Source organism: Suillus subaureus (assembly GCF_016647635.1).
Source record: "Suillus subaureus strain MN1 chromosome Unknown BJ212scaffold_3, whole genome shotgun sequence".
Lineage (NCBI taxonomy): Eukaryota > Fungi > Basidiomycota > Agaricomycetes > Boletales > Suillaceae > Suillus > Suillus subaureus.
Genome location: NW_024538559.1, coordinates 1 through 19,097, shown reverse-complemented (window position 1 = coordinate 19,097; position 19,097 = coordinate 1). Strand labels below are relative to the sequence as shown.

At 48.2% G+C, this 19,097-nt stretch overlaps 7 protein-coding genes across 7 annotated transcripts; 5 read left to right on the top strand and 2 right to left on the bottom strand.

Moving 5' to 3' along the window:
- BJ212DRAFT_1295519 (3-oxo-5-alpha-steroid 4-dehydrogenase-domain-containing protein) lies at positions 1-906 on the top strand (the record flags this gene model as incomplete). The annotated part of the gene is made up of 2 exons (XM_041332319.1): positions 1-25; positions 74-906. The coding sequence occupies 2 exons, from the start codon at positions 1-3 to the stop codon at positions 904-906; spliced, it is 858 nt and encodes a 285-aa protein (XP_041198048.1).
- A 350-nt stretch (positions 907-1,256) lies between these two features.
- On the top strand, positions 1,257-2,142 carry BJ212DRAFT_1475634 (retrieval of early ER protein Rer1; the record flags this gene model as incomplete). Its single annotated transcript, XM_041339258.1, has 5 exons — positions 1,257-1,433; positions 1,494-1,503; positions 1,638-1,827; positions 1,887-2,021; positions 2,073-2,142. The coding sequence occupies 5 exons, from the start codon at positions 1,257-1,259 to the stop codon at positions 2,140-2,142; spliced, it is 582 nt and encodes a 193-aa protein (XP_041198047.1).
- Positions 2,143-2,712: 570 nt separating this feature from the next.
- Positions 2,713-3,735, top strand: BJ212DRAFT_1260626 (P-loop containing nucleoside triphosphate hydrolase protein; the record flags this gene model as incomplete). Its single annotated transcript, XM_041330125.1, has 3 exons — positions 2,713-3,351; positions 3,403-3,518; positions 3,567-3,735. The coding sequence occupies 3 exons, from the start codon at positions 2,713-2,715 to the stop codon at positions 3,733-3,735; spliced, it is 924 nt and encodes a 307-aa protein (XP_041198046.1).
- Positions 3,736-4,000: 265 nt separating this feature from the next.
- On the top strand, positions 4,001-4,969 carry BJ212DRAFT_1444237 (uncharacterized protein; the record flags this gene model as incomplete). The annotated part of the gene is made up of 4 exons (XM_041337934.1): positions 4,001-4,408; positions 4,474-4,506; positions 4,611-4,762; positions 4,819-4,969. 4 exons carry the CDS (start codon positions 4,001-4,003, stop codon positions 4,967-4,969), a joined length of 744 nt encoding a protein of 247 aa, XP_041198045.1.
- Positions 4,970-6,397: 1,428 nt separating this feature from the next.
- Positions 6,398-7,092, bottom strand: BJ212DRAFT_519735 (uncharacterized protein). Its single transcript, XM_041343390.1, has 2 exons — positions 6,784-7,092; positions 6,398-6,723 (listed from the first exon to the last, which is right to left on the bottom strand). The coding sequence occupies exons 1-2, from the start codon at positions 6,854-6,856 to the stop codon at positions 6,479-6,481; spliced, it is 318 nt and encodes a 105-aa protein (XP_041198044.1). The 5' UTR covers positions 6,857-7,092; the 3' UTR covers positions 6,398-6,478.
- An 812-nt stretch (positions 7,093-7,904) lies between these two features.
- Positions 7,905-9,830, bottom strand: BJ212DRAFT_1319395 (uncharacterized protein). Its single transcript, XM_041334354.1, has 3 exons — positions 9,673-9,830; positions 9,292-9,444; positions 7,905-9,237 (listed from the first exon to the last, which is right to left on the bottom strand). Exons 2-3 carry the CDS (start codon positions 9,391-9,393, stop codon positions 8,353-8,355), a joined length of 987 nt encoding a protein of 328 aa, XP_041198043.1. The 5' UTR covers positions 9,394-9,444; positions 9,673-9,830; the 3' UTR covers positions 7,905-8,352.
- An 8,413-nt stretch (positions 9,831-18,243) lies between these two features.
- On the top strand, positions 18,244-19,027 carry BJ212DRAFT_1295515 (uncharacterized protein; the record flags this gene model as incomplete). Its single annotated transcript, XM_041332318.1, has 7 exons — positions 18,244-18,321; positions 18,369-18,527; positions 18,587-18,635; positions 18,690-18,743; positions 18,796-18,822; positions 18,871-18,888; positions 18,933-19,027. Coding segments are annotated over 7 exons (480 nt in total), but the record flags the coding sequence as incomplete, so codon positions are not given.
- Positions 19,028-19,097: the final 70 nt, after the last annotated feature.

Here is a 19,097-nt window from a genome sequence, read left to right as displayed (position 1 = left end):
ATGCAACCCGAATCCTTGTATGATGGTAAGCAGTTTCAGCACTTGTATATTGAACATACTAACTAGAATTCAGTGACAAGAAAATGGTTTTTCCTCATACCACCCATCTTTGGTCCGCTTCAATTTCTCATCAACGCTCCCTTCGGAAGATTTGCTCCATCCAATGACAGCATCTTCGTTGTGGATGGAATCAAGTCCTGGATTATTATGGAGTTAGTCTCTCCAATCAGCTTTATCGCCGTACTGTACCGTGGGCCCTGGGTGGCATCGTCGTCTGCGATATCTACCCCCCAGGTCATCCTTACTAGCCTGTTCATTATCCATTATCTCAACCGTGCAATAATTTCCCCTCTGCGAACACCATCTCGCTCGAAGTCGCACGTCGGTGTGCTCCTCTCCGCTGTTGTATTCAACCTTGCGAACGGTGCTCTGATGGGTACTTACCTCTCATCTCCCACTGCGTCTGCGTTTCTGGCGGAGGCCTTCTCTCGTCCATCTTTCTGGGCTGGGATAATACTCTGGGCGTGTGGCTTCGCGGGAAATATTTTGCATGATGAAGTACTTCTCGATATCCGCCGTAAATCTAAGGCGAAGGGCAAACGCAACGAGAACACACTCGGAAAGGAGCACTATGCCATCCCTCATGGCTACCTCTACCGATATATCTCTTACCCAAACTACTTTTGCGAGTGGTCAGAATGGTTTGGCTATGCATTAGCCGCTGCACCATTGCCTGCTCTCATGCCGCTCACAGAGACAATGAGAACCGTCCAGCCCCCTTGGTTGTTCCTCTGGGCAGAAGTTTTGCTGATGATATCTCGGGCATACAGGGGCCATCAATGGTACCACAGGAATTTTCCCGAGTACCCCAAGGAGAGGAAAGCTGTCGTACCGTTCATATTTTAGGCTGCCGGATGTAGCATAGGGGCTCCAACTTCTAAAAAGGACACTAATGTTCCAAGTTCTTAATTCACGGTCAGCTTGTCTCGCTACCAACTTTCTGTGATGCTACAATGAGTGTACGATCCATCATTTAATCGTTTCAATCATGGAATCGAAAAATAACACAGACTGAATGAAATAAATATTATGAAGTGGATACTAATACCTGATATAGAATTCGTTCGCCGCTTGAAATGCCTTCTGCGGCAAGTTCGACATTGTCGCTTGCACCGACAAACCAACACAAAATTCATACATAGCCATTAATCTTCTCGGTCCTCGGTTTTATCTTCGTCGCGATTCCTGTTAAAATGATGTCTTCGGATGAGCCTGGTACAACCCCTTTTCACTCCGTGCAAGCATCGTTCTCGAAGTTCCAGCGCCAATATCAACAAACACTTGACCGATGGACTCCTCACGTTTTTCAACGGTGGTTGTCGACTCTCTTTCTACTGGCGCTCTTCATGCTTAGGATTGTGTTGTCCCAGGGGGTAAATACCAACTTATTCCAAGCTTACTGAGGATGAAACTGACCAGCTACGTGTTAACAGTGGTACATTGGTCTGTGTATTTACTTTGCGTGTATAATCTCTTGCTCACCAGTTATGCCTGTGGTACTTGGATTGCATGTGTAGTCTGCTGTGCGTCTACTCGTCCTTTTGGCTTGGGGTGTACCTGACGGAGCTTCATAACAGACGGCTTGGCCATTTACCTTTTGAACTTGCTTCTTGCATTCCTGCAGCCCAAGTTCGACCCTTCACTTGAGGATGATCTTCTTGCCGACGAGATTGAGGAGGGCGGTGACCAAAGTGTGCCTGTACTTCCTTCTCAGCGGGATGATGAGTTTAGGCCTTTTGTAAGAAGACTCCCTGAATGGCAATTTTGGTGCGACCAATGGCTGTGTTGTTCCCCTTATTGTCGCTGACCATTTGAGATTTCCACAGGTTAAGTGCAACAAGGGCCACTCTCATATCACTCTTCTGTACCGTGTCAGAGGTCTTTGATGTGCCCGTCTACTGGCCGATCCTCGTGGTCTACTTTTGTGTTCTCTTCGCATTGACAATGCGTCGGCAAATTCAGTGCGTTCCCATATCCTAGACTTGTGGTCGTAATTGAAATTTTTTTGCAAGGCACATGATCAAGTACAAGTACATTCCGTTCGACATCGGGCGCAAGGCACGTTACGGCGGGAGCAAGTAGAAACTATTTACTGCTTCATGTCATGCGGATCATTCTCTTCGCCTATAGATTTTACATCGTAATGCAGGACTATGTTTATTGCTGTACCATTTCCATGACTTTTGATGTCCGCAAAGTTCGCTAAGACGTCGCTAGGATACGGTATGGATTTACAGCGCTGATAATCTCACTGCTTGGTATTCCTGGCACTGTTACTTGGTAGTTGGAATATATAACTGGTGAGCTATGTAGTTGATGACCGAGTGAAATTTGTTTTAGAGTGCAAGCAATGTACGCGGCTGAACTGATTCCCACGGTTGTGACAAGGACTTGAATGTGAGCGTTGTCACTGTGTGAACGTCTGTAGTCCATGAGAGGTTTGATCGATGATCTTTCAGAATAGATAATGATATACTATCATACTATTCCTAGCGTGTCCATGTGACTGGTCTCATGTCTGAGCGCTTTTGCGGTCCACCGCATTCTGCAAGGCTGCAACCGCTACGTTTACTCGCGCAGCGCTATCACCCTACGCGTCGCCGAGCATTGCACATCATGAGCGAAGAAACTAATCCACCTGCCATGCAGCACATGGCCCAACACGTTCTCAACCAATTGGAAGAACATCGATCACGATGTCCATCGAGTTTAAGACCGACCCCCCTATTTGTTGGAGTTCAAGGTCCACAGGGCAGCGGAAAGACTTTCCTAACTTCCCGCCTCCGTGCCCACCTCTCCAGTCCACCACACGCCCTCACCGTTACCGTGCTTTCTATTGACGACCTCTATCTTCCGCACTCTGGGCTCCAAAGTCTTGCGGAAAGCCATCCCCACAATATCCTCTTTCAGGGAAGGGGACAGCCAGGAACACATGATGTGCCTCTTGGTACTTCGGTTCTCAAGAACCTCAAAAAGATCAACGAAGTTGATGCAGGGACTGTTGACATCCCTTTCTTCGATAAGAGCCTATTTAATGGAAAGGGAGACCGCGTATCTCATGGTGAGACGGTGAAAGGCCCCGTGGACATAGTTGTGCTGGAGGGATGGTGTGTGGGATTTTTCCCTTCAAGTAAAAAGCTCGTCGAAGAAAGATGGAAAGACCCTGTTCCGACTCTCGAGCCTGATATCTTTGACATGAAATCCTTCGTGTCCGTGGATCACGTACTGGCAGTCAATGAGCGATTAAAGCAATACGTGGAGTGGTGGAATGCACTCGATGCTTTCATACAGGTAGATACCTCGCTCTCGACGCACCCTTGGCATGCGACTCACTCTTTGAAGATAAAGGGGCCTTCGTCGGCACAGCTGTCTATCATATATAAATGGAGATTACAACAGGAACACAATATGAAAGCTAAGAATGGCGGAAAGGGCATGACCGATGATCAAGTTAAGACGTCAGTGCTTCTTTTCCTCTCGTATATTGTTGATAACATTATGAGCAGCTTCGTAGACCGCTATATTCCCGGATACGTCTTTTTTGGTGACGGAGTGACGAAAGGATTATCAGGCGGTGAAGGAACGGAGACAGGGCAACTGCCGTCATGGATAGGCAAGGGACTATCAGTTACGATTGGTGATGATAGAGAGTTTCTGCATGCAAGTAATTTTTAGAAATAACGCTAGAGCGCCTGAACCTTACAGAGGACTGCGCATGGACTGCGCTTCGACTCTATCTCATCTGCAAGGCTGAGTGTACTATCTCCTTCAGGTATAGTGAGCTAGGACTCTTGATTTTGGGAGCATGTGTCTGACCCCTAAGTAACATCAGAAGGTGCGACGCCTCTTCTAGAAGCCAATCGCTAGTCTAATTGTCACAGATGAAGTCCAGTCTAGTTCCTGGTTGCTTTCGTCCGCACACTACTTGTATACCTGTACCATGTCTGCTTACGGGGTCATCAACAGACCGCAAAGGACATCGTATTTGCCCACTACGTTATGGAATAGTCTTCGGGTAGAGTCAGATCTCGGGACCCCATCTTTCGTGACCATACATCACATCGATCGAGCCGCAGTGGAGCGCATCCAAACCGGTCTATTCAACTACCTCCACTGCATTTTTGCGAATGAAGTGGACAAAGGCTTAACTTATCCGCAAGAAGACATTAGTGATTCCGCAGCCTTCGGAGCATACTTCTTCGGCGGAGACGTACTCGTCGCAATCGCTGGCAAAGGAGATCCGCCCGCGATTAAGAGCGAGGAGCGCGGGGTACGGGAGATCGAGCAAAGTCTAGACGCTGCGAGAAACGGGCGGACATGGGAGGAGTGCGTCGCAGGGTTTTACTACGTCAGTCGCGATCCTAGCCCTATCGTGCCACTCTAATCTCACATACTGTGGAATGAATGATATAGGTAAAACCCAACTACCCTGGGCGATCTTCCCATGTAAGTGTGCTTCAGTTGGGCAAGGGATTCACCGGCTCCAAAGGCTGTGGCTTTCATGTGATTCGAGACGAACCAGGCTCGTCTGACATATGATTTCCACATAGATCTGTAATGCAGGATTTATGGTACCCCCTTCCCAACGTGGCAGTGGTTATGGGCATATTCTTGCTAAATCGTATCTGTACTATGCACCAGCGTTGGGATACAAAGCCAGCGTGTTTAACCTAGTGTATGATAATAACACTGCCAGTGTTAAGTGAGCTTTGACGATCTTCGTTGGCTTCTGTGCTTTGCTGATCACTTCGATTACAGGTTGTGGGAGGCACTAAACTTTACGAAAGCTGGACTTATACCCAAGGCTGGTCGTCTGAGGCGGAAGGACGGAGAGGGCGAGGAATATGTCGATGCAATCATCTTCTATAAGAGTTTCGAAGAAACAGGACCGGACGCAGACGATCAGTGAATAGATAACAGTCCTACGACAGATATGTAGTCACGAACCAAAGTCTAAATGACATCCACAGAGCTCCAATAGATTGATGCACAGAAGCTTGCACGCATGAGGACACCTGAAACGATGATCAAGGCACCGCGACAACCATAATCCCAGTTCCAGCCGATCGAGGTATATAGGGAACTTACGCCTGGATGATGAAACACAGCATATAACAAGTATATGACTTACGAGTACCGTTTGCGCTCTCTAAGCTTGCCAAGTCGAGTACTAGCGTGATCATGAGCGCCTATCACATCTCGAAGGTTCTTCGTGGAACGTGGCACCGACAGACAGGCGTTAATGATTATCGATCCCTGATAAGAAGCTCCAAAAGCCGAGAGAGCCTCTGACGAACTGTGGGGAAGGCGCGATATCATTACAGGTGTCAGCTGGTGTCAGTGTGTCAGAGATGACATCAAAGGAGGGGCCGCCGAGCCTGCGTGACGCATATGCGCCCCTGCCAATCATTATGAAGATAATTTGTGGTACTGGTGATTTGAGTGGGAGTTTCCTAACGCGATGCAAACGTGTGATAATAGAGGGTGCAGGATTGGAAGGGTAGATGGATCTGATAATTTTAAAAGAGGGATGTCTAGTCTAGGGTTATCCGGTGCTAAAGGTCCGATATCGATGCTGTCTCGACCACTGGAACTTCTGTATTCGTGAGATAGGAGACATGTGTGTTATCCAACGGCGTACTGGACTTGCAAGTTGGAATGAAAGATAGTGCATAGAACTCGGCCAAAAAGCCTCTGTTCTCACCAGCAGCGACCCGTGTGTGTATGAAAGTGAAGAGCAAGAACATGTCAGAGAATATCGAATGGACCCTGCAAGTGGAACAAAAAACACACAGAAAGTTTTAAATACGGCCGAAACCTGTACACACCTATGTTCGTTCACAGAACATCATGGAGCAATTTCCCCACACTCCATCAATGCAGCATTTCACCAGGTGCCAGAAAACGAGACTTGAGGGTCGAAAATAGTGCCCGTCAGTCAGCGGCTTGAAAACACGATTCTGTGAACATTGATGTGTTGGGCGTATCACTCTCGGGACACACGGCAGTGCAGTGCATAATCATCAATTTCATGGCAGATGGTTGGTATACCTTCCGCAATGAGTGAGATTACAGTGTCTTTGGCCAGTACATTATGCCAACATGTAGCAGTGCGCGATATCGATACATCAATTTTCTGGCAGATGGCTAGTAACACCGTCCACAGCGCGATTCGACCAGCGCGATACGTTCCAGTGGGCTATTGTCAAGCTCCGGAGAGCACAGCACTCCGGTGCGCACAGAATCCTGAATCCTGATTGGTATGCGAGTCACGGCACGGCGAGCAACTTCAAATAGGTGATACTTCGATCTAGCGCCATCATGTTCGGCTTAAAATGTGAAAATATGCAAAAACAAAAGGAAGGCCGCGGAGAAGTGGTAAGATGCTCACATTCCAGCTGACCGCAACTGAACGCTCCTAATAGCAAATGCATCGACTATCTTGATTGTTAAGGTGGCTGCAGTTTAGGGAACTACTAAGACGACGACCAAAACGGTCTGTGCGTTGCAACATTCTAGGCAAACCAATGAACGCCGTGTCGTACTCTGTGCACCGAGACCTCATGTCTGTTAGGCATGAGACTGTAACAGGTGCAGAAGATCGCATAGCATAGCTATAGGACGGGATACTCGTGTAATGTGCCCCTTCGACAGCACTATGATCTATAAGCCCAAAACTTAACTTTACCATTTGACAAGTGACTCTGGTAATAATGAACTCACATTGTCGGCATGCACGCCACCCTGTGGAGAAGGCCGCACCAAGGGTTACCAAATCAGCAAGACATAACGACATGAGGCCACAGCATGTTCTGGCCCCTGGTCTTTGAGGACCAAGATTACAATTAAAATCCGCTCGATTGTTCTTTCTTTTGTGTCAAGATTAGCCTTGCGATCTGCAAGATCCCGCCAAGTCAAAGGGCGGCCACATCAACTTGGACTGGACATAGTATGAATGGGTGCGCCTGCCATGACTTGCGGTTATGGAGGCACAGGCTCAGATCTTCGAGTCAGAGCTCATCACAAGCCAAATATACGTTTGTAAGCCGTAAGCAGCTACCTTCTGCCACTTATCTCGGCTAGACAAGAAGCAAGAATGAACTTCTTATGGTCCGATTAACAGAGCTGCATGTGTCAATGCCCATGTCAGCGTCCATCTCGCATGGATAATTTGATGGGGCACACACGCAGTACCCTGTTGACAATTGTGAGATAAGCAATGTCACGATCGCTGGGCAGTTGTTCCTAAGTCGCTGTATATAAGTACTTCAAGTGCTGTTAGGATACGCCACTTTAAAAATTGCAATGTCTCGGCGTAATGGAGGTAGATCACTCACCACGATATCCAAGATCCAGTGAAAATTCTAGACCGCAGCAACGCAGCTAAAAATTTAGCAAGGCCTTGCAGCCGGAGATAGCACCCTAAGCCAGTGATGAGTTGCTTACCATAAAGGGCGGCGGCGTGCGGGAGAACGAGAAGGTACCAACGCCATCCCCAAAAAAAACGTGTACAGCCCCTGGGCATATGAAGGTTTTTCCATCGGAAAGGTCTGATGGAACTTTGCATTTCTGGCGCTCGGATAAGGCAGTCGGTTTGTACAGCCAAACGCGGATTAGTGACGAGAATGTGGCGCTTTGAATTCAAAGGCTCTTTGTGCCACGCTTATAGTTAACGTCGAACAAGGGACGGCATGGAGTAGAAGCATGCAGATCACTGGTGCTTGTCGAGCTGTAGCGTCCTGAACTGGAGTCGGCTCCGGCGGACTTTTTGTAAACGTTGTCTTTCGTACTATGGCTGCTGGCAGTAACGAAAGTGATCATATCAGAAGTCAGCTGGCGCTGTCGTACGACTTGGTGTGTGAAGGTCTGAAGCAATTATCTGTGCGTGGAAGCGATCTGCCGGTTGTCGCACGTGCCTCGAGGCAGGGCATCAAATGCTCCCAATTCTCATCAATTAATGTCTCGCATTCATTCTGATATTGCAGAGTGATTGTGGCATTTTTGATTCTTTAGTATAGTTGTACATATGCCAATTGAAATACTGTAATGCGCTATTGACACAACATATGATGATAATGCAGTAGGTGAAGCACGGTCCCAGAGCAGCCTTGGGCCAAGTAATGATGCTGCAGGGTATAGATAGTCCTGGTAAATAAAACACCGCGAGCGATCGATGCTGACCGACGGCGATGAAAGAGTATATGTTAGCGGCGTCATCAAGACGAGCAAAAATGAGTGTGTAGTGGCAGTAAGAAATGCAACAAAGACCACGATGCACTCAATGAGCTCCCTTCACCAGACGGCCGGCGAAGCGAACGCAAACATCTTGTGCTTTGATGGAGGTGGAATCGGAACAGGCTCGTGTTTTGGGATACCTGGAGATGACGAAGCTGATACGATACGAGCGGTACAGTCCTCCATACCCGGGGGTGTTGGGGGCGATGCCGTCGACGCTGGAGACGTCGATGTTGAATAACATGGTGACGGCGTGTCCGGTGTTGTGGGCGAAGTAATGTAGGTTGAATTTGATTGGGGAAAAGCGGGCTTCGGAGGCGATGGATAACGGTGGCCATATGAAGGCGTGGGCGCCAGAGCAGCTGGAGGAGGCGGGAAGGGATTCGTGGTAGGAGGAGGGGTGGTCTTCGAGGATGAAGGAAGAATATAAGTCGGGTAGGGTCCTTGACCAACAAAATCCTTCTTAACCATGTCCTCAAACTCCCTCAGCGTTACCGGATCCACATTAAGCTCCCACTCCAGATACTGACACATCTCGCGCTCCATCTGGTTGATTTCCCGCAACTGAAACATGCCCTGCGCTACAATACTCCAGGATTTGTTGGAGTAAGTGTCGTCACAGATAACCTTTGATGCGAGCATGAAAGCGGAGACGAACAGACGGTGACCCGAAGAACCCCGAGCGGTGGGAAAGCGCGCCTTCAGTCGCTGGAGCAAGACAAGAGCAGCGAAGGTTACGGAGGAATGAAGTTTGGTACGATGAAGAGCATACGCGATGAAATGAGGGAGCTTTACTTGGGAGTTAGAAGAGGAAGGTGGGTACTCTGGACAAGCAAAGAGATGGGTGATGAACCGAGCACACAAACGGGAAACCTGCTCGTGACCATAAAAAGGGTCAGAGTGTCTTGTCGTAGGCTGAGTAGACTGAGGCTTAGGTGGTGCCTATGTATGTATGGTTAAGGATACGAATATAGCGAACGGCTACTAAAAACTGACCGAGGGAGCGGGATGATAACCCATTCGAGAATGGGGAACGCTCTGGGCATTCCGAAATGGGGAAGGATGGGTGGGTACTATAGGACCATGTACAGCAGCCATAATGATGGGTGATGGTGAGTGGAACGGACGGTACGGTGTCGCGAAGGTGATCTAAAAGTGCAAGTGTCAGATGTTTGGGAGTTTAGTTAGAACGGATAGAAAGAATGACGGGGTATATAAGAATTAGGGCAGTGTGAAAGCAAAGAAGGAAAATGAATGGAACCAAAGCCATGAGCCTGGGATACGAAGATTACAACGGCAAGCTCATAGACTCCGTTGCAACGAGGCAAAAAATATTTATATATTTAAAATAATTTTAAAATGTAAAATTTTACTCACCCAGGAACAATGGAGAGTCTGCGTGCTCAATCTTTATGTTTCGCTAATTCGCCTCGAGGAGCAATAGAAGCTCTATTTACGATCTGAGAGGTTGCCGCCTTATGAAAGCTGCGTAAAAGCGACGAGACGAGAGTATAGCTAGCGGGGTTGGAGGAGGTGTGGAAATTCCAAGCCATTCCATCCGGGCCCGTATATATATGCAGAACTGTGTCATATTGTTGTGGGCGCTTTTAACAAATGATCTGATGACACCCGATGGTCCACAGCGGCCCCAAGTTGGAAGCAATAGCTTTTTGGAGATTGGTTCACCCTACCACCCTTGTGAACTGGTTTGCCGAGCCCTTCTAGGCCATGTGGCGATGCTTCCTGCCCTCGTTTGTTCCGACATCACAGCACAATAGTACAAAGTTCCAGTTCCTCCTAGACTCTCATTTTGCGACATACGCGGCTCGACGCTCACTGAAATGACATGAGGTACCATACCACACGGCTTTCGGGATGTCCGAACAGCCTCAATAAAATTTCGCTGTCCTTCCGGTTAATTCACAGTCCTCATCCCGACCTGCTTATCAAGAAACGTTGACAATGCAGCTCTGCTTTCTCATGTACATGATCCGGCTGAGAGAAGCGCACCATACCGTCTTGCATCTGTCCAGAGGCGACAGCTTTGCCCCCTAACGGACTCTTGATCCGCGGAAGGCAATCACCATGCCTCTTCACGAATACTTACTCGTCCTCAATTCGTAGCAGCCTTTTCGATACCTTCCTTCCGAACCTATACACATGTTGTGAGTACGTAACTCGATATAGATACCTTTGCAACTCACATGGTAAACGACTCAATCGCTGCCACAGATTTCACGTCAACGATCCCGCGTAGTTATCTTCGAGCACACCCCACGGGTGTGCAGTTTTAAAGTCCTATACACTAGATAGACGGCTCGTGTTGATTCACTTACCCCATGGCGATATACATAGCGCTCCGTGTGAGCATCACGCCATCCCCTCACATGTTCCTTCGGTCCTAGCGGTGATAAAAAAGCTACTGCAGTGCAACTCTCGGGTGTTGCATAACGCTAAGAACTGAGATTACCTCCAACCGTCGGCGTCATGTGATGCGTATTGCGCCATCAGGCTCATCATCATCCCTAAACAGCCCTAAAGACACACGTCAAATCCCGATATCACGGAGCGACCATCCTGGAACTGGGTTATGCCACCTTGATTGCAGTGTCTGCCATTCCAATTCAATGATCGTGTCACAGTTGCTCTGTGCCTTAGCTGAGCCCTATCTGTGCCACAGCACCACCACTGGCCCTCAGGAATATGGCCTGGAAGTCGGTATGAATCACAAATGGGAGACAATGTGACTCTGCGCACATGGGAATTCCGCCTGCTCGAGCATAAATGGATGATCATTTCTCCATCATGACGTAGCCTAATAGGCTACTACCCACCACAATATTCGCAGAGTCATATGATGGACGGTCTTGGACGGTCCGGGATAAGATAAAAAGAACTGCAACGTTTTTGGGAGTTGAACGAATCGATGACATCTCGGGCACCCGTCCAATTTCTGCTTAAGGAGGTATGCGACCTATTATTCAACGCACGCGAATTGCTTATCAAGTCGAAATTGGACAGACCTGAGAAAATGTAATCTGGAAATACCATTCTCAGCGTGTTCTTATGAGGCCGCTACTAGCTATGGTGCCTACATATCCTCATATTGTATACACGAGCATGGTGATCTACAGACTCAACCTGCATAGGCTTCTATATCTCCACTGTGCTTGATGGGAGCTCGTGATTGATATGTGATAATCATAACTGGAGTATAGGAGGCCGTTTACCTTGAGGCTCAGCATCGAGCAGGATGGTGCATGTTTAATTGAGGTGGAGTATTTTCTTGTTCCGCAGTTGCTGTTCATCCTTGCTCCTCTTTCTCGACCGATATCTGCGATCCAGACCTGCGAGTGGAGATTATTGCGGCAGCCTGGTGCCTCGAGCGGGCCTGGACACTCCACGCATATTTCATTCTAATTTCTGAGTATATTTCCCCCAGTCGCCCCACAAAAGGTGGCTGCCGATAGACATGTTGCTTGCCCCCGCACTAGCTTCGACTCCTCCATCCCTGACCCAGAAATTGGATTCGTTAATACAATGAGGCGTGCAGATTCGGTATGGGTTTGACTCCCGAGTACTAGTACGAGTTGGTTTACACTAACATTTGATGCAGGTTATCTCCTATCTCCGTTCTGCTGTCAGTACTCTCACAAGAACGCAAGTGCGCTACTCGTGTTATTTTCTTCGTTCTCAACTCAAAAATTTTTGACGTAAGATGTCATTATCAGCGCCGCGGTATTGGTAGGTCGGGCACGCTCAAGATTGACCGTGTGTGCCTTGCTATTCATTCAGGACACCCACGATGTTGTTCTGGAAACCCATCATGATCATGATCGATATCTATTATTCAGGCTTCAAGTGCGTTATCATCTGACCCCTACTCGACCCTGTAATAACTTTCTGCAGTGACAGCTACTGAGCCACAAGTGATGATTGTAGTATACAGTGTACGAGTTCATGACCAAACTAGCGATCACCGGAGTACGTTTTGTGGGCCCAACAGTCTTGGAATTATATGTTGTGAGGTCCTGTGTATGTAAGTTCAAACATATTGTCGCCCAACGTTCTGATGTTCTACTAATATGAGATTGCGAACCGGCCCCCACCCTGGAATACCATCAATTATGACCGCTCGCGAACAGTGGCGAACCGCCGAACTGATCCCTATGGTAGCGCTCAAAATTGAACTCTTTAACACGAGTACTCATCCTGACTGGCGCCCAAATACAATCTATCCTTAAATCCCTTGACTCAACGTGAGTGCATAGACATCATCTGAAGGCTTCCTGTGTCAGTTTCAACTTGATAGATCTGATGGGTATAGAACTTGCCAAGCAACACGTACAGGAATGTCTCCAAGTAAGCGTTTTGAAGGATTAGCATATACTGCAATCGTTTGTCGTCCCTGGCGCCTCCGATTAATTGTGGCGCATGTAGTAAATTATATTCATCAGAAGTTCGAGTTCATACCGTTTTGGGGTGAGTTGGTAGGCGCTTTGATCCCCAGTGACAGATCTTTTATCTCACTTGCCCCCTTGTCCAACTGAACGCGCGCGTACTTGTAACCCGAGCTTGCCATTGATGATGCGCCCGTTGTAAGATGGCCCGTTCACGTGTCGTTCTCGTGCGCTAGCCGGGATCTTAGACTTCTCACCGCTGTATGTCTAAAACGGCGCTGATAAGGTTTCGCCGTTCCTGTGAGTCACTTGGATTACTAGTGGGAGATTGCTGGGCGGCTTTGTCGTCTTTTGTTCATCGTTCCGGACCGTTATGAATTGTAATTGAATTCAAGGGTTCAGTGTGGGGATTGAGTGGGAGTGACGGGGAATCGGATCGATTACGAGGTGATGCTGACTCAGAACGCTCATCAACTGGAGAACGCGTCGGATTGCGGGGGCGATACGGTCACAAAACGTGAACAGCAACGGAACCGACTACATGCTCCAAGTACAAAGCCCAACGAGAACTGACGACGCACTCCATTTCAAAACGAAATTTACCCTCTATTTTGGACCACCGTGCCTCCTGGTTCATATCACGAGTGATACGAAGCACAGAGCTCACGAGATTCGCAACGTGCAGTTCTGCCTATTTTGATGGCTGAAACTAGCCTCAACGACACGGCAGTGAGTACTGTATCACCATCATTACATTGATTCCGTTGTTGACGGCTTTAACACTTCTTCAGAAATTGTTCGACTAGTATGGATTGCAAACCAAGCATCGATGTACTATGTTCAAGCCTCGTGTAACAACTCAAACAGACATGCCACAACAATCCTCGTAGCCCTGTTTTTCGAGTTGTTTCATACAACCCTAGTAGCTGCTGCATCGGCGTCCATCTTCTCGGTCCAACATTCCGCTAGCCTTAAACGCACCTTGGACGCCGTGAATGTCGCAATTTCTAACCATTTCATTAAAACACCCTTCAATTTGTTTCGGAATGCCGCCCGACTTGGTGACACGCGCCACACAAGTACGGATCCAAAACCAACTTGTGGTTCCCTCAGGAACGTAGTAAACGCGCCCACACTACCACCATGATAGCCTATCGAACTATCAAGTGCAGCATTTGGTGGCCACTTTATAGGAGTCAAATTTTCTGATCGAAAAGCAAGTTCGGCGAATAGAGTACAAGCCTCTGATGCTGGCCGCAAGATCTTTGCTAGTCACTGGCGGAAAGCACGTCATCAATCAAGATTCAACCATGGATGCTTGTAAAAGTCTCCCATGATAATTTTCTCAAAGGTTTATTTTATGCTTATTCCCTCCAAAGCCAGTGCTGACGTCAACTACAAGCAGTGCATTATCTTGTGAATCGGAATATGCTTACTTCGCCTTCTTAACGAGTCACCTCCGCTTCCATTCACAAGGGTTGCCGTCATCTGCTGAAAGTGCTAATTAGTAATAGGCGCATTCCGTGGTGGCAGAAGAATAGTTTCAAACTTATCCTTGATCATGGCATCGGCGTCGACATCTTATCCTGCTCGAAATACAGCTGTGGGCGATTCTCCATGAACTGGCTTAGCTGTTCCGAACTCGTTGGTTGATTGCCTCTCGTTCTACAAAGATTACGGGGTGGTAGTGAAGAGAATTTGGTTCCTGCTATCCATAAGATGTATCAAAGCTAGCAAACCCTTCAATGTTACCCACGTGCCTAAGATAGCGTTAGAGCAAGTTGTGGCTTGCCTGCTTGCATGAACACGACTTCAAGGATCCCAATCATAGCCTCGGTGAAAGTTTGATGTATTTTAAGTACACCAGAAACCGAACTGCATCAAGTACCACTTACTGAATTCCCCTTGCAAACAACTGGGAATCACGAGGTGTCGCGAAACGAGATGTTAGCTAACGTTACAAAGTCGACCACGTTCTAGGGTACGAGGGTTGGCGGCTCCGAAGATCCCATGATGCCACCTTCTTTTGATCGGCCGAATGAAAACCAGCATCTGATCCGTCATACTCATGCGAGCTCGCTAGCCGAAAGAGGGATGTTGATAAAGCAATTTACCCTTGAAAAACCAGATTTGCTACGTACCTCAACTTTCAGTTGATCACGAGGCTTTGAGCCGAGGAGTGTCTCATGATAACGCTCTTGCGAGCCTTCGTGCCAGGTTCAGGCCGCCGAAGTAACACAACCTGCATGGGATTGAACAAGCTAGCTGTATCTTGCATTCAAGTCCTAATCGGATGTCTGCACATTATCCGCGGATCGACATCATCCAATGGCAAACCGGGGCGCGCCACGAAGGTGGCATGAACCTTGATGATCAGATTAGTAGAGCAGTCACGACTTCTTCACAGAGCTACCTCGATCAGAACGGTTAAAACTTCTTCGCAGGGCTACAGGCTAGACTGATCGTATCTGATCGTGCAGAGCTTCGGCGAAATCGACTTTCGAGGCTGGAGACAGTATGCGCAAACACGTGGTGGTCTTGTGAGCGGGTGTATTTACGCGAAGTACGTCGGTCGCCAAACGTTAGCGCTTTAGCCGTGTTTTTCATCAGCCCCAACACAAGCTTCATTCGCGCTTATTCGATCATTGCCCGTTTCCCCCCGTGTCCCAGCCACCTTCTCCCGAATTTCAGGTCTATCTCGTGGATAACTTCGGAAAGTCGGATAGTCTGCCGAATCTATGCTGCTGATTCACGTACGCTTAGACTGAAACTTCAACACGGAATCACGGAAAAAGACTGGAAGCGTGGGCCGAGCCTCCCCGAGCCTTGTGAGTTTAGGTATTTCATAAGCACCACAGATGACGATCTCCCTTCCGCAATGCCGCAGCGTCTTTCCTAAAGATGGTTCGTCTAGACCGGCGCAAGAGGCAATGCTACACCATTCTCCATTCTCGGCGTAGCATACTCAGGACCAGCGTTTTCCGTCTAATGGGTTTGCAGAGCCTTCCATCCACGGTGCGGAGTCACTGCGGACCGAATTCCAATACATCGGTGGAAGATCCAATGGGCAAAAATTTGTCGTTTGTAATTGGTCCCTGCCACATGAGTTTTTGCGGCGCAACTTCGGGAATATGGTTCGCAATCGCTACAGCCATGTGTGACAGCACAATGCTCGCACTTTCATAAAGTACTGATCTTGCACTGCGGATGATAGATATACCAGGTATCCTTTCATTTAGGCATATCATGCGCTAACACTTTCTTAGCGGTTTGACACGTTGGTTCGAAGAGTATTCTAAAAACGTGAGTACTGCCAATCTGAATCGTGGTCGACTCGTGTCCCTTTTGAATCTCTACTTGCGTCGAACTTGCTGAAATTCTTAGTGACTACGCGAGAATGAGGCAAGAGGACACCCTTGATAACGATGGCGGTAACGAAACCCTGAACTGAAGGCAACGTAATGAACTGGATACATGCCCGACATCATCAATGTCAAACAGATGCTTGTTTCATGTTCCACGATGGTGCAAAGGTAAGTGTACCCTCGTGAACATGCTGCGGGTACAGCTTTGCTGATGTTCTCATACTCGCTTAATGTATCATCGTAGTGAGGACGGTATTCAATGCTATGTGTTAATCTCTACGGCAGGCGTGGTCTCTGATGCGCCCACCAGACCTTAATTTTGTCCGTTTGCGCCTCGGGCACGCCATGGATTATTCAGGAGTTTAATAAGGGTTCACGGACTCTGAGCGTGTTACAAAGACAGGATCTCCGTGAAGGTATTTCATACACTGCCTCTTCATGTCTGAGATGACACATCATTGATTATCTGAGGTGACCCTGTACGGCGAACATCTCCGACAACACGACGTGGATTTTACGTGGGGGAGCATCTTATTTTGTATGGAAGGGATAAATCGTTGCTTTGTTGTGCCTAGGCGTGAACCCTCGCCTGTTGTGGCATCCGCAGTATCAAGTACTCCAACTACGCCAGCGGCGGGAGAGACACTCCAGCTTTCAGCAAGCACACGGTTAGTCTCCGACCGCCGTTTATATCAGGGGCAGGCATTGCGACTGCCTTGGTCGTCGTTTTCCTATTCTAGCCTTCCACATCACCCACTAAATCACATTTTTACCTACGATTTGTGGCTGTCGATCTGCTTACGATCTGCGGCCGCCGCCAAAGTCGACGAACACAGCCCCGGTGAGCTGCACTCATGCCAATACTCTTATGGAGAAATTGCAGACACGGTGCGCGGGAATCAGACCGGGGCCTTACTTGTTGATGTCATTTTCTCTCCCTATGAACTCATGGGCAGTGGAAACACGAAAAATATGACACGATGACAGCAGGGGAGGCCAGCCTTGTTGTATATGCCTCTGGCTAGCCTCCTTTTAGAAGATGGCGTAGCCGCAGAAGGAAGGTGTAGCAGTACGATCGGGCTCATTTCCAGATGGACTGGACTGGGTCGGTTCATTTACCTTGCATGCTCACGAAAACGTTCTCTGTTGATACCGAAGGAGTCTCCGCTGGGTTTATTCTTTTCCCCGCATGCTACGACCGGTGCCGGTACTCCGATGGTGAGCTCCTTCCGTCTGTCCTACTTCAAGTTGCCCTAAATATTGACATGTTTATTGCTAGACCCGACGTAGACGGGGATCGCATTGACAGCTGTCTAAACCACATTAGTCCAGTGGCCCTCAGTCGCGTGTTCCAACTGCGATCAGCGCTGCACACCATTTCAATAAAGGGAACGCGCCCGACAGGCTTATTGACGTCCGTGCGTGAAGGGTTTCCTTAAGTCGAGGGAGAAAATGTTTTCCTGGCGCTCGAGTGCGTTACTCTCTGACTGCACCGTCCAGTCTTTGATTTTGGAGTCGCATCCGCGTTACCTAAACACCATCGGTAGCTAGAAGCTGCGGACTTCCCATTCCTCTGTTCCACGAGTGCTGCTACGTGACGTAGGATCTGCCTCGCGCACTGATTTTCGTGAATATTGTACGACAAGCAGTGAGCAAGGCAAGTCCTACGATCCGGATACCGCCAAAGAATCCCCTCGCAAAGTCAGCAGCAAAGAAGTAACGACGAACTCGATGCATGCACCCCAACGCCGAATGAAGTAGGTGACAATATCGAGATGTAATACAGATACTCAAGCTAAACGGTCAAGCCCTCCACTGAGACTCACGAATCAGTGTCAAACTTGTATAGCACCGTGCTCGACTTAATGGGCTGTCATCACCTCGAACCTTGATCGGGATTCAGAGTTCGTGTACGACTACTTTCATAAGTATTGCCGAGATGCCTAATTAGAAGATACTCAAAACTGAAACGATCCCTGACGGTGTTTCTAGATCTCGTTGAAGGTCCTAGCACAAATATCCATCAATGGACAAAGTAGACCTTCCACAGAGACAGTGACCTGTAAGGCTTCGCTTTGAGATTCATGTAGTGGCAGTAGCGGAACAGATAAAGACATCTACTATGCCTTAGAGGTCACCTCAGGTCTCAGGGATGGAGGTCATGTCAATCTAAGCGACGCATTATGAATACCCAATACGCCCGGAACGCATCGGGTCCGCGTGCGCTTGGAAGCACTAAGAAAGCCCATCTACTGAAGCAAGTGAGCCACGTAGGATTACTTGAGTAATTAATTTTCATGATTCAAAGTTTGTTCATGTTTTGAGATCGGGCAGTTGGCCCAATCAAGACGTCTTAGTCATGTTTGAGACGGGAGTTTGTTGGAGTCGCCGCCTTCGTCGCTGTCGCACTCATTCCATTATGCCTTTCGGTCTTATCATCGGAACTGAACGCGCATCTGCTCTACAAGTATGTCTTGGTCATATACTACTCTTCTTCTTTGCCCAGCTCATTTTTTTTTTGTGCAGAAATCCATTCAGGATGAACTCACAGCTCGTAGTTTTAGTCCCGATGCTGGTGAGCGCTCAGTCTTATTCACTGGTAGGTCTTCGACGCTCACTGCTGGAACAGATCCTGTCATGGCGGAATATATCACCATTATGATTATAAACAATAAAACTGCAGGTATGTGGGATCAAGAGCTTCTTTGCTAACACTGGCTTATCGCGTTACACAGCACAAATAACTTCGGAACTCATGGATTGTGAGTGGCGTTTTGCGTTCCAAATTTCTTTACTAACTACGCTTCCAGTAATTGGCTCAGACTTTGGTATGCTTCTTAGTGCTTTGTGCATTGCGGTTTTTTTTTGACAGTGCCACCAGATCCCAGCTTCACAGATTGGCTCTTCGCTGAAGCTGCCAAAGGCGCGCCGGAATCTGAAGCACCGTCCGCTGCATCTTCAACACCTGTAGAACTACCTAATGAATCGAAACCTATCACCCACCCACCCTCTAGCGAGCCTTCGCGCCGGCCACCTA

What these genes read in the sequence shown, in the direction of transcription:
- BJ212DRAFT_1319395 (XM_041334354.1), bottom strand. Translation starts at nt 9,393, where the DNA reads ATGGCTGCTGTACATGGTCCTATAGTACCCACCCATCCTTCCCCATTT. An exon ending in GTTATCATCCCGCTCCCTCG is followed by an intron (nt 9,238 to 9,291) that starts GTCAGTTTTTAG and finishes ATACATACATAG; the next exon opens with GCACCACCTAAGCCTCAGTC.
- BJ212DRAFT_519735 (XM_041343390.1), bottom strand. Translation starts at nt 6,856, where the DNA reads ATGTCGTTATGTCTTGCTGATTTGGTAACCCTTGGTGCGGCCTTCTCC. An exon ending in GTGGCGTGCATGCCGACAAT is followed by an intron (nt 6,724 to 6,783) that starts GTGAGTTCATTA and finishes TTGGGCTTATAG; the next exon opens with ATCATAGTGCTGTCGAAGGG.